The sequence below is a fragment of the Xiphias gladius genome, chromosome 20 (genome assembly GCF_016859285.1).
Source record: "Xiphias gladius isolate SHS-SW01 ecotype Sanya breed wild chromosome 20, ASM1685928v1, whole genome shotgun sequence".
Taxonomy (NCBI): Eukaryota; Metazoa; Chordata; class Actinopteri; order Istiophoriformes; family Xiphiidae; genus Xiphias; species Xiphias gladius.
In genome coordinates this window covers 17173672-17191778 of record NC_053419.1, presented here as the reverse complement: position 1 = coordinate 17191778, position 18107 = coordinate 17173672, and the positions used below count along the sequence as shown (strand labels likewise).

At 39.8% G+C, this 18107-nt stretch overlaps 1 protein-coding gene across 1 annotated transcript in view; it reads left to right on the top strand.

The window, feature by feature from the left end:
• Positions 1-18107, top strand: part of mapk10 (mitogen-activated protein kinase 10) — a 32787-nt gene that overhangs the window by 7150 nt on the left and 7530 nt on the right. The window contains exons 2-9 of the mRNA XM_040158157.1: positions 4936-5007; positions 6248-6417; positions 10437-10566; positions 11025-11083; positions 11541-11679; positions 12792-12957; positions 15977-16048; positions 17413-17595. Of these exons, the coding sequence (XP_040014091.1) occupies positions 4936-5007; positions 6248-6417; positions 10437-10566; positions 11025-11083; positions 11541-11679; positions 12792-12957; positions 15977-16048; positions 17413-17595 (991 nt within the window). The remainder of the gene's footprint in view (positions 1-4935; positions 5008-6247; positions 6418-10436; positions 10567-11024; positions 11084-11540; positions 11680-12791; positions 12958-15976; positions 16049-17412; positions 17596-18107) is intronic.

Genomic DNA, 18107 nt, shown 5'->3' with positions numbered 1-18107 from the left:
GCACAGCCAGCACTGGGGATTAATGGTCTGCTGTATTACTAATATGCATTAGCCCACTCAAGATAATTTAAAACCTCTCCGCTTTTGTGCAGGACATGACACGCCACGCCTTTTCATATATTTCAGATTTTTTTTTTCGTCATTGGGAAAACATCAGTTTGAGGTAAAGTCCTTTTTAGATTCACCAATAAGTTGATTGATCCCCAGTCTGATCATAAAACGGTACATTCCACCCAAATGTTCATCAGTCCTGTGTTTGACCCAAACATGGCACAGTAATTACATGTTGGTGTGGTGTGGGCTCGATGCGGGCTTGTTCACTTGTCTACACTGGTCTGGCATGGAGTTGCCCTGGCACAGGCTCTGACTTGTATCTTAAACTGGTTTGAATTTGTGATCACAGGCTGATAAACTCAAAATACAGACATCAGACATAAACAGTCAATTCTTGGTTGATGCTCATATCTTTCAAAAATTGTATAGCCGTATCTTCCCTGATTATCTTCTTTCTTTCACTGAAAATCAAGCTGCCCTGTTATAATTAAAGGTGCAATCACACAATTTGAGAAGGGCCAGGACCGGCTAAACACAATCGCACCGGCACAATCTCTTTTCACTTTTTACATTTTGAGTTGGGACAGAAATCAAAACTCAGTAATATCTAGGTACCAACCAAATTGTTTCTTTAGAACCAAATATCAAAAACTGCAGATAGATGATCCCTGTGAAATTTGGCTGCTTTTGTTAAATAAAAAGAAAACTGTTTTGTTAAAAAAAATTGTTGTCACTACTATATCGTCCTGAAGTCAGGCTTCAAATATGTATTGTTTTAGTATTGGTACCAACTCAGGCACTGTATTTGCACTGGCGTTAAAAAAAAGAGCATTGGCAAGAATGTAGTTTTAGTCACACTTCACATTGTAACTCTGTCATAACTCCCAAGTTGATCAGCAGTTTTAGTCTGATGCTGTATTAAGAGCATTCACCACACGCCGTCTAATGGTTTGTGCTTTTAACAACTAACTGACCCTCACCACTAAACACATTCAGTCACTCAAAGTCTTTGACAGTCCATCACAGTTTATCTCTTCCCAGAACTAGGCTACATGCACAGCCCAAATGTGCTTAACGGCATAATAGATCATGAAAATATCTGGTATCTTTAGGTAGTTTTTTTGTTGTCTTTATCAGACATTTATGTGAATTATGATTCATTGTGGTGCATATGAATGTCTTCCAACGGGTCTGAAATCCCCATTTTCTCCTCCAACCCACTCGGGATAAGCTGAAGCAGAAAAGAGAAAGGTCAAGCTTCTTATGTTTTCCTTTTGCTCCATCTCTTAGTCACCTGGCACTGGATTGTACTGAGGGGACATATTGTAGTCAGAATGATAAATGGTCGTTTTAAGGAATGGTGCTGAGTGTAGTCTTAGCTACACCCGGAGCAGCATTTCAACCATGACCACTATCATTGGAATCTGGTCAGAGGGTTGAACAAACAAGCACAGGATGGGCCGTCTTTCCCTTGCTCTCGGCCTCAGAGAGGGAAGAAATTGCATCTTCCCAATTAACTGTTTCTGCTAATTGATTTATCTTTTACTACGACACAGCAGTCAGCCACTTCCTAACTCATTATTGTTAAGCTGTGTAAATCTAGCAAAAGTGGCTGCTCCACTGTAAATTGTTTTTTGTAGTCTTTAAGGTGTTTGTGGTTGGGGTTAAACATCACACCTGAAAGAATCCATCAGATTGAGTGAGTATGAAAGACCCAGTCCACTTGAAATGGGAAACATAAAAAACAAATATATAATAATTTTAAACGCAGAAATTAAAAGATATTACCATCATGTTCCGCTTTTCTATCCTCTTCAATTATGCTTTTCTTTGTTGAAAAATGAGGCTTCTTTTAATTAGCATTGCATATGTCATCGTATATGAGCAAGTCCAAGCAGGGTTCACTGTTTTGAATCCATACTTTCTACATCCTTTACTTAAGGTGCTACCCATCTTGTCCTGTGCTAATCTGTTGATCCTGCTAAAAAAAAGGCCCATTCCATCATAAAAAGGCCATTAGCTCAGTTACAATTTAATAACATTATGAACTATTATACATTCATGTAGTTGTTTTGTTGTTTGATTATACTGAGGAATCAAGAGAAAACCACAGTCTAAACCAGATATGTTTGTCCAGTGTTACTGTATGTGAATGTAGCGCTAACTACATAGCAAGCTTCTGTATGCATACTCCCCCCTCACGGCCTAATACCACATTCAGAGACGATCCAGGTGGTGTTTGAATTATTACAGTGTATACAGCTGGAAGACAAACATTTTGGCCATGTGAGAGGTTTAATATCTTGTGTACACAGATGGCTAAAGATTAGAGCATCACAGATACAATTATAGGTGATGGGGCCGATTCAGTGTTGACCTGTTAGATTAATAGCAAATATTGTGCTAGTTAAAGTGGTGCCAGTGATGTTAGTCATGTCAAACATACAGACGTGCTGTGAAATTACTATAGTGGTTTGAGGGATTGCAACTGATGTAAGGAAGAAAAAAAAACACATCCTCAAAACCTTCCACTTCCCTGTGCATTGTTACTCACTCTTGATTTATCATGCCGTCCTTCTTTTAATCTTTTTCTCTTTTACTCTCATTCTTTGATGGAAATTCATCAAGTCCATGGTTATTCTGGTTCTCCCAGAACATAGGCACTATTGCGGATCAGTCAGGCTTCAAATTGCTCCACGTCTAATGGCACACAATGCCATGGTTCATACAAACGCATCACACTCAGTGCTGAAATGCAGACAGTACATATGTCAACCATCACTTTGTACTTTGACTCTGCATGGGTCTAAAGGAAAAGGTTGGCCTAAATAGGTCAAACCAGAAATCTCACGCCTTTGTGTCCCACATCTCTTTTTTTAAAAGCTACTCTGCTACCTTTGGATAAAGTAGGCACACTAAAGCTTTAACTGTGACATTATTAAAGGTCTGCTGCAGCTAAATGATATATTTCTGTCCATCAAGCCCGAGACTTACATCCTAAGAGCAAATTGCAAAGCCACATCCTTTCAACTGTTATTCTAGACTTTGTGAAAGATGACGACACACCAAATCCTTTGGGGACATTTTTTGGGTATTTATGAGCACAGCCCCAATCTCACTAGGCCAGCAAAAAGCTTTTTTTCTATTATTTTTAATGCCAACATTAACACCACATACCATGTTATTTGTATATTTATATAATTTGCACATTGGGAGCTTCATTACCTGGAAAACCCTTTAAGTCAGAGTCATTGTGGGCGAGAGCTGCAGCCTATCTTGTTCTGGCTTAAATGTGGGAGTCACTGTTGTTCAGAGCTTTCGTTCCTCTTTATTCCTCCCTTGCAATGTTTTGAACTGATCTGCCAACCTAAAAAAGGTCTAGAAAATTGGTACATCTACGTAAAACTAAACTGACCCATTATCTGCTCCTTCACAGTAAAAGCCTCAGCGCTTTGCCAAAAATTAGTACACTACTTTTATGAAAATGCAATCTCTAATGGTACTAGCTCTTTGAAAGTGTGTTTCATGTATAATAGCGATATTAAAATATAAACAGGTAAAATTGCATGTATTATCTCCCTAGTCTCAAAATATACTCGTAGTGTATGTCCCTGTCAAAGAGCTTAATGAGTTCAGTGTCAGATAAGTGCAGAAAATTTCAAAGAGGGCGCCAGAAGAAATATTTATTATGTTGGTTGTTGACTATAGCTGCATTATTTTTTTTTTTATGTATTTGTGGTGCTATAATAAATGTATGGTGTTGCAAAACTCATATCATTATTTGGACAACCATGAATAATCAATAGACACTAAAAATATAAAAATACACTGTTTTAAAGGGATACATTTAAAGCTTGCAGTTTTTTAAATGACTAGTGTGGGAAATAAGCTCAATGGCTTTCACGCTACAGATTGTTAGCTTAGCTTAGCATAAAGACTGGACCCAAATTCACCTACTAGCACTTATAAAGCTCACCAGTTAACGTATTACTTAATTAGATATGCAATGTGTTAATTAGTGAACTGGTAGGCAGATTTACCTTTGGACAGACCATGCTAACTGTTCCCCCCTGTTTCCAGTCTTTATGCGAAGGTAAGCTAACCAGCTACCAGCAGTAGCCTCATATGTAGCAGACAGACGTAAGTGTGGTATCGATGGTCCCATCTAACTTTTGGCAAAAAAGCAAAAAGTGTCTGTCCCAAAATGTCTAACTATTCAAGTACTGACATGTTGAGATGATGTTATGAAATCAGCTGTATTGCAGATACAGGGGAGTATGAGGAGGATAAATATTAGGCTTCAGCTTGCCAGGAAGTCACCCACAAACATTATCATATTGTGTTTCAGTGCTCGAGTGCACCAGCAATTCGTGTCTTTTTTTTTTTTTTTCCTTCTTTTCAACCTAAGCCGCACCAGCATCTTGAGACACAAAGATATTGGTCATTGAAACCGTGCTATATTGCACTCTGATGAGGAATCAATATATTGGTCAATTCAAGTTCACAGAGGAGTGGTTGTGTTTTTCTCACTTTCATTGAGAATGATGGCGACAGAGTCGAGAAAACACAGCAGTGGAATTTTCAGCCAGGATTCGGTCCTACACCGGGAGAAGCGGGCAGGATCGCACAAACCAGGATCCAAACAAGTGTTCCATCACTGTGGACATGTGGACCTTGATAAATGAAACTGCTGTATTGTGTATTACATGTAGTGTGTTTTGTGTTCATCTAGACAGTATTGTACATGTTTGGGGTCAGTTCAGTTCCCATCATATATATGCAAAAAAATTGCAGCTCGAACACTTTAAGTTCCTGTTACTGATGCATATACCACACAGACCCAATCTCTGATTCCTGCTCTCCCCTGTTTGTGTCTTCCAGGTATTTATGAGCAGGCATTTCTTATATAACTGCAGCCAACCAATCCTGGATGTGAAGATAGCCTTTTGTCAGGTGTGTGTTCCTTACAGGTAAAAAAGGTACAGTATTCATTCCCTTCCATTTCCCCTTCATTTGCGCTATATGTTGTGGTGTATACGGTTGTGTTTCTGTGTATGAAAAGTGAGACATCTCAACTTGAGTTTACAAACATTAGCATCAGGACAAAGGAAGGAAACATAATCCTGTTAAACTTTAATGTGAAATGCAAAATGGTTTCCACTTTGGATTAGGAGCTCAACTGTAAATATCTCACGGAAAATATTATCTAGACTTGTGTTGATAATTAATTTCATGCAAAGCTAAAAATAATACCGGTAGACCTGGTTTTCCATTTAAGATCAATGCATAAAGTATTTATCTGTGACTGAGATCTCTGCTAAAGACAAAACAGTGAAGTGTCTTCCTAACTGAGGCTTAATCGCCCGGACTCCTCTTGAGTTGTGACAGTGTAAATGCAAAACCCCGTGGGGCTGTCATTTCATAAACTCTGCAGTCTAAATCACACGCCTGTGTGTGAGGACCGTGTGGTTTGCTACAGGCTAAAGCTACAGGCTATTCCGCTGTAGCTTGAAATGATTAAGACACTCTGCATGTGGTGTCAGCATTACACATGCATGTGTGGCTTGATGTTTAAGACCCACTACTGGTTCCGCTGGCTGCACAGTAAAGGCTACAGTCCAATGTATTGAAATAATTGGATCGTAGGTTTGGGTGACTTGTCAGCCATGTTATATTCAAGTGTATTTCATCCCATATAGTAATTTTAATGGCATTTGTGGGAAGTGTTTCAAACTTGTGCCCCTCAGTAATGTACAGTGGTACAGCTTTGTTTGGTTCGTGAGCTGTGTTTTAGTTACCCTCTCTGTAGTTAACTGATATTTTTTGCTGTGGCACCATTTTTATGACTCCTCTGCCTACGTAACTTTAGCCTGATTGTTGTGTGCACATTATTAAATTAATAATTTCTTTTGTTTGGTAAAGTACCAATAAAGACTCATATTAAATGCAGATGAGGAGTTGGTAATATCTGCAGGTAGATACATGTTGACTGTTGATTGGTTAACTGATTTATTGATAGTTAAAGATTTAACAACAATAAGTCAATGGCATAACATTCACTGTATGATTGTTACACTTAGTTGAGAATTGATGACTTTCTTACAGGTGTTTTATCACTTTTCCAGGTAAGTAAACACATAAATCATCTTCATCATCAATAACAGAGTGTTTCTGTTGTGTTGGCTTCATGCAGGGTTTTGGAAAACAAGTGGATGTATCATATATTGCCAAGCATTACAACATGAGCAAAAGCAAAGTGGACAACCAGTTCTACAGTGTGGAAGTGGGAGACTCTACCTTCACAGTTTTAAAACGTTACCAGAATTTAAAGCCCATTGGCTCTGGAGCTCAGGGAATTGTATGGTAAGTACTCAACAAGTACTCAGCGTTTCTTTTATGTTATACATCTTATCAGGCTATTTGAATTGTTTTTTATGTAGCCTGTAGCCGTTTTATTTAGTAACAGTAGCTCTGAATTGTTTTTCTAATTGTCTTGGAGTTTATTGCTATGGGAAATTATTAAAGGAGGAGAATCTTAGATCCCTGTTTTTGCTCTTGGAGTGAAGGAGTCTAAAATGTATTTACTTACTTACAGAAAATCATATGATGTTTCCACGATTAATACTGTTAACTTGACGATAGAAGAGTCCTATTTTCAGTTCTCCTGAAACCCCGGGTGTGATTTCATTATACCTGACCAATCATAACATTTGAAAGCACAGCATGCAGCCATGTTACTCATCTTTGCAGAAACGCTGTGATGAGCAAAGCGGAAGAGAATGGATCAGCTCAGCATTAAAGATGAAAAAGGCTGTAAATGTAGAAACATTTTATTTTGGTCTGTCATCTGGGCAGATGTTGGGCTGTAATCTTGCAACGGCAAACAGGTACCAGTTCCTCTAAAAGGTCTTTTAAAACCAGTAAATAAATCTGAATTAATTTTTTCTGATGCAGGTAAAAGTTTATTTTTTGTCAGTAATGTTTTCAATGCACTAAAATGACATCTTCTATATTATGATCAGTTGAGGGACACAAAAATTCTATCATAAGTAAGACTTATTATATCTTAAGTCTTAATATGAATATACTGGTAATTAACATGGCTGAAAAAATACTGTGTAGGTTTTAGCTGCAAAGCTAAAGTCACGACGTAGTAATGTGTTTTTTTTCCCCCAAAACAAAATAAAGAGAATGTCAGCACCCTGACATTTGAAAATGAGAGCTAAGTCTTGCTGGTCCTGTAAGAAAGTGTCAAAGTATCTGTAGTACAGTAGTGGTTCTCACAAGAAGCTGAGAAATACTGAAAAGCGCTTAAAAGGCAAAACTAGGATGAGCATCTTTGTCAAAATGTTGTCATAAATGTGGAGTGTTTGGCCATTCATAAAATTTGAATTCACTGGGTTCATATCCTTTCCAGCGCTATGAGCTGATGACATATATACTGTGTAGAATATGGAGGTGTGAGCTATAAGGGCCTAACAGGATGGGCACTTAAGTGAATCCTTAATCCGGATTGCAGAGAGAGTTCGTAATCATTGTAATTCATCTCACGCTTGCCCTGTCAGAATGCAGTGGAACGACTGCCAAGGCTCCACTTAAAGGAATGTATCTTACAGTCTTTATCAACAGATCTATAGGTTATATTTATGTTAAATGCCGTGTCACTGTGGTGATATACCTGCCTCAGACACCCTCCCTGGGATGACCAGGTTTTATTACAGTGTGTCTCATATAGTGTGTGAAGATTCACTTGCTCTCAGCACCCTAAACCCCCCTACCCTGCACTAGCCCTGTTTCATTGTCCTTCCTTTGCTTCCCATGCCCTCAGCCCTTCTCTCCTTCCGCTCCAAAGCAATTTTGTGCATTTGCAAAGGAGCTTGGGCAGGCTGTAACTGCTAAAGCTGGGACTGTGCCCATTTCAAGGATATTGTAGGGATGGATGGCTGGGAGACAGTGCAAATCTAATTTAACCTGCTCTGGTGTATGTCGCTTGGCTCTGCCCACAGCTGTCATCTGGTGTCATATGGTGACGGTATTACCATTAAAATCCTAAAGACTGATATAATATCCCACTGATTATAGAGATCAAATGGGATACACTGCATGAATGTAGATTCATTTAGATGTTAACAAGCACATCAACAACATACCACGAGCCCATGACATGTGTATTTATAATGGAAGTATGGTTTTGTCATTATATGATGATAAAATAATTGGAGGGAATTGCTTGCTGTGCATTATCTTCAGCATAATCCCTAACTGGATGACATAATCAAATTTGCATAAACACTTTTCTGCCTCTCTACTTGAAAGTTGACTTCAGATAGACAATATCCATAGAAGCAGGGACTAATCCAAAAGCTTATCTATAAATCAACAGTGAGTTAGTATGCATTCTGCTTTTTCTTATGCAATCAGAGACTCTTGCCCCCGTAACGCCGGACAACATGGTAATGAAAAACTTGTATCACTGTTATAGAAAAAACTAACTCGGCCAGTGTCGTCGCCCACAAACGTCCCAATCTGTGCACATCTCTGCCCTTATGACTCGTGTGCTCAGTCAGAATGAGCTTTCAGAAGCATCTTAGGAGGGATGAAGGCTTTAAGTAGTTTAGCTGGTCATGACATCATCTTTCACTCAGCCAGAAAAAGTGATGACTGACTCAAATCTCTATTGGATCAATCCTTTTATGATGGCTCCACTGTTTCCATGGTCACACACACCATCGCTTGGCCTGCAGTCTCCACAGAGACATGGCGAACCACAGCGTATCCCACCCAGCCGTCTACAAACCCACACACAGCATCGTCTTGATTAGGGTTGGAATAAGGCTGAGTACAGATGCCTTGAAACTCGATTTGCAGCATCTTGTCGGGAGGATTTGTCAGAGAGAGCATATGCATGGCACTTTTATAGCAGATCTTTCTCGTCTGTGTATTGCTGTTCATTGAGAACCAACATAAATATACACAGACAGCCCAAATCCCAAAGGTTCCCATGGGTTGGGATTGTGTTGAGTCAGCAAAGAACTAACTCTGCTGTAATGACCTCTAAAATAGGTTGAGCCCCTTTGTGGAAAGAGAAACCATCGACGTATAACTAACATTTCCCCTTCTATTTCACTGCATTGTACTTTGCAGGCTATTCATGTTTATAAATAGCTATTACATTATATTAATTTTATTAATTAGAATTTGAAAAATTAAAATTAGAAAAGGTTTTGGAAATATGGTGCAATTCAGCAGTATCATCAGCAGTAGTGGAATTAAACTTCAACATTTTGGGAAATATGCTTATTTACTTTCTTACTAAGAGTTAGAGGAGAAGATCGACACCACTCTCATGTCTGCATGGTCAATATAAAGTATGAAATCTGAATACCGCCAGCAGGCGATTAGTTTAGTTTGACATAAAGACTGGAAACGGGCGAAAAAGCTAGCCTGGTTCACTCCAGGTAAATATATCTGTCTACCAGCACCTCTACAGCTAGCTAATTAACACATTTAATCTTTACAAAAAAGTGTAAAACTGACGAAATGTTGTTTTATGATCATTTTTATAGATACACACTCTCATATCTGTCCATTAAATATGTAGCTGGAGCCAGGAGACACATATTTGAGATTAGCATCAGGACAGGGTGCAGCTAGCCTGGCTCTGTCCATCGGTGAAATGTGCTGTTTTCCTTGGACGCGGTGACTTCCCGGAGTCTTGTGCTGAATTCATGCAATGTTTGCAGAATGGGAAGAACCTGAAAACCTGTTATTCTGACTCGGGACCTATTTATGCACTGTTATAACATGGTTACCCACCCACCACTCACCTTGTAGTCACATCTTTTGAATACTCCAAATTAGCTACTTTTGCTGTGTTACGTATTTAGAGTGGTTTAACAAGTGAACATATATAAAAACAATCAGTTTATAAATCCTGTTAAATAAGCTTAAGTGATTGTGTTAGTGTTAATACTGGACTTGACTCAGCTGTAACTGCCAATCTTCTCATTTAATTCTCAGTAAGAAAGTGTGTCTCCCAGAATGAACTCTTCCTTTAATTGTGTGATCTAAATAAATGCTTTTCTCCTCTTGACAGCCACACTGAGTGTGATTTGAATGTTTCTCTGTTACTGAAAAGCTCATACCACTAAGGAAAAATGTTTTACTGATAAAATTGAGTTTAAAACGAAGTAATCTGTCACCTGTTTCCACAAGCCTTTGTTTGGTTGGAGATGTGAAGAATCATCCTTTGGTTTTTGTGACCAATGACATTCACCATTGATTGTTACAGTGACGTGCAATCAAACACACACAGTGAATCATCCAATCTTTGAATACTAGAGGAAAATTGCTCCACTGTTCTCTGGTTTTCCCCTCGGCAGTGCGGGCTACGACGCTGTTCTGGACAGAAATGTAGCCATCAAGAAGCTGAGCAGGCCCTTCCAGAACCAGACCCATGCCAAGAGGGCATACCGGGAGTTGGTGCTCATGAAATGTGTCAATCACAAAAATGTAAGTGATGCAGCTGAGGAGTAACAGAGGTAGGAAAGAACGCAGGAAGAACTATACCCCATTCAGTGTCTATTTTTGGTTCCCGATAAATCCCTTTGTTACAAAATGGAGATGAGCGACTGCAATGTTGTGACCGTGCTAAATTCCATGCCCCCAGAAATGTACCCAGCTGGCAGGAGAGTGAAACGGAGAGCACTTCAAAGCATTAATACAATCTCCAGTGCTGCAGTTTGTGTTCTTTTCTTCCTTCTCTGTGTCTCTTCCCTATCTTCCACATTTATCCCCACTCTTATGTTCCATCTCACTTCTTCGGTTTACCCTGTCTCTCTCTCTCAGCAGTGTCCTTCATCAGGGTCATTACCAAATTCAATCCACAGCCCCCTTGCTTTAAATCTCATTTCACGTGTGTATATTTAACCACTGTATGTTGATCCTCTCCTTGCTCTTCTCTCTTTCAGATTATCAGTTTATTAAATGTCTTCACACCACAGAAATCATTAGAGGAATTTCAGGATGTGTGAGTATACCAAACCCTTCTTTGCCTAATTGCATTTCCAAGAAAATGTTTAATTTAGCTTATGTAACAAGCAAAGGACGTGGTACTTAATTTAATCTGATATATCATATGAGAGGCAAAAGAAGGAGACTCATTTTATTTTATGATGCATTATGTGCTCTCTACTCCTTCGCACCTGCAGTTGTGACAACACAACTGCTGGACTGTAGTCAGTGAGAGTACTGTAGGTGTAATCCGAGGCTGCCGGAGATATCCTGTTCTCATACTGAATGATGAATGAGAGTGTGTTCACTTTTAGAACAGCACTGCAGAGGGCTTCATACATCTCTGCGGCGCTTTTCGTTTTTCTGGAGAGACATGGTTAAAGGGCTGTAGTTTTCAAATTCAAAATAGCTCATCAGTGAATCAACTGATAAGTCTGTTAACCACTTTCAAATCAATGAAACGTTTTTCTCAGGTACCTAGTGATGGAGCTGATGGATGCCAACTTGTGCCAGGTGATTCAGATGGAGCTTGACCATGAGAGAATGTCCTACCTGCTCTACCAGATGCTGTGTGGTATCAAACATCTGCACTCAGCTGGCATTATTCACAGGGTAGGAGAGCAAGACACCTTGTTTAACCCCTAATTATGGTTTTTTCTATCTGTCTGGATACCAGTTTGTAGTCTAACATGAGTAGGCATCAACGTAGGCAGGCAAGGGCATCCTAGTTGGTGGAGAGGAAACACTGCAGTGACCAGGGTTTAATACCTGGTTCTTCTGGCTTCATTGGTTGTGCCATCCAACACAACTGGCACCAGGTGGGAAGCCAGTGAAGTCCTTGTCACTGTACATCAAATTCGACTGGCTGGCCAGGGCACCCTTATGCAGGCAAATGGGATCTAGGGGGACAGGGCATGTCCTACCCCCTCCCAGTAAGGTTTCTCTGAGGTTGATTGGAGGGTCAGCAGTGGGAATTAGCTGAGACATCACCACAGTGAGTTGGGAAAATGGCCATTCCAGATTGGGAGAAAAAGTGGAGTCATTAAAAAAATCAACAGGAAAAATGAAAAATGTTAGACAAAATAAATCTGAAATTATAACTTCAAAAAATAAAGCCGATTACTACCAAAATATTGCTTTCAATTTAACTATTTACAGTTTCAGGTAGTTCTTAATAAAATTCACATTTAACTAATACAGGCCGGTATTGAAATTTAAAGCAAAGGACATTTTGGGTAGACCGGAAGATCGATACCACCCCATTTTCATGTCTGTATGGTAAATAGGTAGCCACAGCAAGCAGTTTGTTAGCTTAGCTTAGCATAAAGAATGGAAACTGGGGGAATGGTAGAATGGGAACAGCTTAGCCTTAGAGATGCTGGTAGGTGGATTTTGTTACCTTCAGAGAGAACCAGGCTCGTTTGTAGTCTCTGTGCTAAGGTAACTGACTTCTGCCTATAGCTTTATATTTATGGACTGAAGTGATAGTCATGTTGAACTATTCTGTTAAATGTTACCCATAACCCTTAACTTAAACCTATGGTGTCAAAACCATCACCACCAACCCACATTGAACATTTCACCCATGAGCAAAATTAATGGACGCAATAAAAAAGTCATATACCAGAAAAAGAAACTGTCCATTGAAACCTGTCAACAGAAAAGATGATTTGTAAATTACCTAAATATATAGAGTTTGTCATGAGTCTTTTTCTCCTCTCCAGGACCTCAAACCAAGCAATATAGTGGTGAAGTCAGACTGCACCCTGAAGATCCTGGACTTTGGTCTGGCCAGGACAGCAGGCACAAGCTTCATGATGACCCCTTATGTGGTGACAAGATACTACAGAGCCCCAGAGGTTATCCTGGGCATGGGATACAAAGAGAATGGTGAGAATTAAGGAGAATTGAGCGTGTATGAGCTCGCATGGATCAAATCCAGAGTCATACCCCACCGATGTATTTACCACAGTCAGTTAAAACAGCTGACTAAACAGTGTCTGTATAGCAGTATTTGCTAATTTAGTTGTATCACAAAATGACTGTAATTTACTGTTTTTTCCTAAAACTGCACTCAGTTATGTACTTGTATTGGCGGTGAACCAACATCTAGCTGTAGTCGAGGTTATAAAACTTTTGATACAACTGCTTTGTGTAATGTAATGGTTTGTCTATTCATGGGCATTAATGATCATTGCATTCACCAAAAAAAAAGAAAAAAACGTTACAAACAATGCTGGACAAGTTGCACTTTGCAAATAAGCTAAAGTGAATTGAAGTGTTGGAATTATGAGTCACTGAGCTCCCAGAACAACAGGCATAGTATGATTGAATGCCAGCAGATGTTATGTCTCATTAGCCATATTCCTCCCATGGATGGAGGCCGGTAGGCTCCGAGGCTTTGAATTTCTTTCCACTAGTTAGTCCTTTTAAGACTCTGCTTTCTACTTGACTTTATCTCTATTTTATTTATCTCTATGTAACATACCTCTCACTAATTATTTCTCCCTCGATGAATAACAGCTAGCTTCTAATCACGGTTGCCTCTCCCGGAGAAGTAGATGTGTCAAAAACTAACCTTTTCTTTCCTCTCTTTTCTGTTGCTCCCTGTTCGTCTCACCATCACCTCTGTGCGTGCAGTGGATATATGGTCGGTGGGGTGCATTATGGGAGAAATGGTGCGCCACAAAATCCTTTTCCCCGGTCGGGACTGTATCCTTGTAAACACGTAACAACGTTAAATGATGGCAACTTACTTGTTGAGAAGTTTATGTCTTCTTTGAGTATGACCATCAATCTTGGGTTTCAAGTTTGTGGATAAAGATGGATACAAGTGCCTTTTAAAACACTATTTTAGAATCAAGTGCTTGGATCGCTTGAAAAATACTATGCCAAGCGCAAATAAATTAAACAGTAGCTACAGGCATGTGTACAGGTAGAGGTATTATAGATAATGTAATAACCATAATGTACCTTTCACACGGTATTTGAGTCATTTTTTGCTTTGGTTCTATCATTTTACATGTCTTAGATACACTTAATTTGAAGGTTATTATGTGCCTGCCCCGATGTTCTCTGTATGTTGCTGAGGTGAACTAAACTACACTCACATCTGGCTGGCTTTATAACACATATCTGTATTAATTCCAACTGATCTTCTTTTAACATCTTTAATATAACCTTCAGTAACATCATAAAATAAGGATAATGAATTCCTGCGCTCTACTCAGTATGTCTGAATCTTAAACTTTATTCAGTCCCTCATTTTGGCAAGAGGAAGCACACTCTCCCTCCGTCTCTGAATATTAAGTGTGTGCTGTTTGGAGTGTTTCTGGATTCTGTCCTGGTGCGTACTCATGCAGTTAGGGGGCTGTAATTGCATCCTCCAAGATGACTTCTTTCAGTGGGATGGATTTGGATAAATAGTCCTCCATGCTGAAGCAGATCTTGCCATCTGAGGCTGCACAATTATGTCTGGCCCACAAGTTTGGTCCAGACATAATTATTAAGCATTGAATGAATAAATAATGCATCTGCTAATAGCAGCGTAGTCGAACTCACTTGGCAGTGTGAGGAAAGTTCAAAGGTTGAAGGTCTAGACTGCTAGGATGTTAGCATCCTACTAAAAAACTTAAAATTAGGATGGTGGAAGGTAGAGTCATCTACATATGTTAAAGGATAAGTTGTAATATTCTATGTTTTCCTTTTGTCAACAAAATCCTATTAGAAGACCAATACCAACAATGAATCGATCCTGCCACCGAGTTCTATTTTCTGTGTAGCCAAAGCCCTAATATAGCTACTTCTTCTGTTCCATAGCCTTCGATTGTATGTCCAAAAACTGAAACACATGAATGAGCCACACCACTGCACTGGATGACGTGGTCCTTTCTTATGATGAACATGGCCACTGTGGTTGGTTTTGAGGCAGTCCCGCAAACAATGTCCCGCTGCCACAAACACTTACAAGCGCGACATGCCCCCAGCTGAAAATAGTCCCCAGCAAACACGCTATATGTTTCGGTAGGAACAAATGGGGCTTGAAACTGATAAGTCAGAACCTATTGACTGACGGATTAAGGCGTAGTCGGTTTCGGTCTCTAGATGGGATTTGTTAACATTAACATTACGTTAGAGTTGTTTAGAGGCAAACAAGCCGCGAGAAACACAAGACCAGCGTGTCTGCAGGTGCTCGGGGCTAATACTCTGAGCTCTATGTCCCTGAACTTGCATTTCCGGAAAGATTAATGCTCTGGAGTACAACAAAACACCTGCAATGAGCTCTGCAATATCTCTCTCCTTCATTTTCTACTCTCACAATGACCTGAAATTCTTATCATCTAACACTCCATCCGTTCTTACTGTAGATCAATGAAGTGTAGTCGCACAATTGTTTGTTAGTCTTCTGACGATAGATTATTTTTGGACCGGTACCCTGCCTTTTGCTAATTTTAATTGACTGCATAGACTTTCCGACCTGAGGTACTGACGTGGCTGAGGTTGTCCGCACCTTCCTGAGTGCCTGTCAAACGATGATATGTCAAGTGGCCATTGAGTGACAGCGGGGGAACTGGAGATGTATTCCGTTTTTGTGGCATACATGTGGCATGAGAATAGGCAGGTAATTACGGGTGAAATGCACAGCTACGTGATGGCATGTAATGCATGTTGTCATGTTGCAGAAGTAGCGGAGGGGTCATCGAAAATATTTTTAAGCTTCATAGGAAGAGAAAAGAGAGAGATTTGGATAAAAAAATACTCCAAAAAGTTCTTTTGACACATACTTAAAATACCGGATTAGAACTTGAAATATATATTTATATGTACTTACGGTATATGTAAGTCAAGTGTGTGTGTGTGTGTGTGTGCTTGTGCATATGCCTGTGTGTGTTTATGTGTGTGACCCCAGTGGACATGTGGTCAGTCGGCTGCATCTTTGGAGAAGTGATAAGAGGGACAGTGCTGTTCCCTGGGACTGACCGTATCCTTCTTACCTCCTGCCCAGCTCTCACTCTGTTTTAACATGTAAACCTGAATATCGTAGAAAAAACCCACAGCATTTACCCGAGAGCTGTCGCTTTCAGGTGCGTGATGCCTCGATTCAAGCCATGAATAATAGAGTGGAGAGTCATGCTTTTTGGCAGTGACAGACTGAGGAAAAACACCTCAAGCTTTCTGGGTGAATCTAGCAACTTGCTAAAGAGCCAAGGATAAGAGCCTTAGTGGACGGAAAAAAAACTACCTCACTGAGCACTGGGTGGATCGCCGCCAATATGCAATGGAGACAAAAAGGAGGTGGAAGTGCGTGGCGTTCCAGCAAGATGAAGTAATGGGGATCTCTGGTGGCCTGGCAGCTAACTACCTCAACTGGCAATCTGTGTGAGAACATGGGGAGGGGAGGGTAAAGGGGGTCATGTGGAGGGGTAAGAGAGGAAATATTTGTTGTCAACAGGGATGGGAAATGCAAGCTGACACGCCCCACAAGCATATTTGCACGCACAAACACAACCACACGTGCATGTTGCTCGTCTCTTATTAAATCAGAGGTTCATATATACTGTAATTCTTGTCAGAAGGTTTGATAAGAGGTCTGTGCGTTGATGATCCAATCCCTGCTTTTTAGAGAAGCCCAACAATGTTAATGAAATATATCGCTGTTATTTCAAGTATTTTTAAGCAAAAATTTTAAGGCACATCATTTATTAATGCTTGACTAGGGATCACTTTGAGTTCCAGGAAGTCAAAAAAGAACTATTGCCACCAAACTGGTGGCATTTTTGAGAAAAATAGCAGCAATAGAAGGAGGTGGAAAGAGTGAATTATAAAAGCTTAAATACATTTTGAAAAGAGGTATTAGTAACATTTATTATAAAAAAAAAATTAAACAGGTTTTCATCAGTTATTGACTAAGTTTTGATGGAACGCATATTGAGGATTGAGGCCCATAATTCGTACTCATTGTGGTTAATGTGGCAAACTTCAACCTTTTGTCATTTCACATGGATGTTGCCTTTGGGATTAAAAAGGACACAGCTATTTTGAGATCAGATATAAGTTAAGTAACTTGAGGATTATGCTTTTTAGCAAGCCACTTGTTGACATGTTTAGTGATTATACTCTTTATAACAGGCCCAGTTCTTTATTTATTTTTTGCATTTTATTTGGTCTCACAACCTTCATTATAATTAGTCCAACCTTGGGAGGAAATGAAAAGATAAGCATTTTTTAATACTTGTCCTAAATAGAAAATAGTGTTGTGCAAGGCTAGAACATCACAGATATACAGGATGACAGGAATCTGCATATTCCACGTGTGTTTGCCTTAATCCTGACCCACCACATCAGACATCGACCAGTGGAACAAGGTGATTGAGCAGCTGGGCACACCCTCGCCAGAGTTCATGAAGAAGCTTCAGCCCACGGTGAGGAACTATGTTGAGAACCGGCCAAAGTATGCGGGCCTCACCTTTCCCAAGCTCTTCCCGGACTGCCTTTTCCCCGCTGACTCTGAGCACAACAAACTCAAAGGTGAGAAACTGCAGTTCTACACAGTGAAGCAGTAAGTGTACTGTATTTTAGACATTTTATCAGACTGCAGTGACCATGTTTATGAGGTACCGTCATGCATGTAAATGTACCCTCTCTATGTGTCCCTAATGCCTGATTATTTGAATTTAAAACCTTTGCAGGTCTATGTAGTATTGAAGGACACACACACACACACACACACACACACACACACACACACACACACACACAGGCCCCTGTGTGTGATTCTGTAGTGTAGAGCTCTGCATTACTTCCAGGATGATCCCAGAAGACTAGTAAAAACCCACATTGTGTTATCACTCATAGGACTTCTTTTGATGCCAGCGTCTTGGTTAACTACAGGAACCCTGAAACATAAGGCGTAAAAAAAATGACACTTTATCTCCCAAGTAGGACATAATAACATTTACGCACAAGATAATCATGTGAGACATAAAAGTTATGTTTTTGTGGTGCAACCATTAAAACGAGTTGTTTTTTTTTATTTTTTA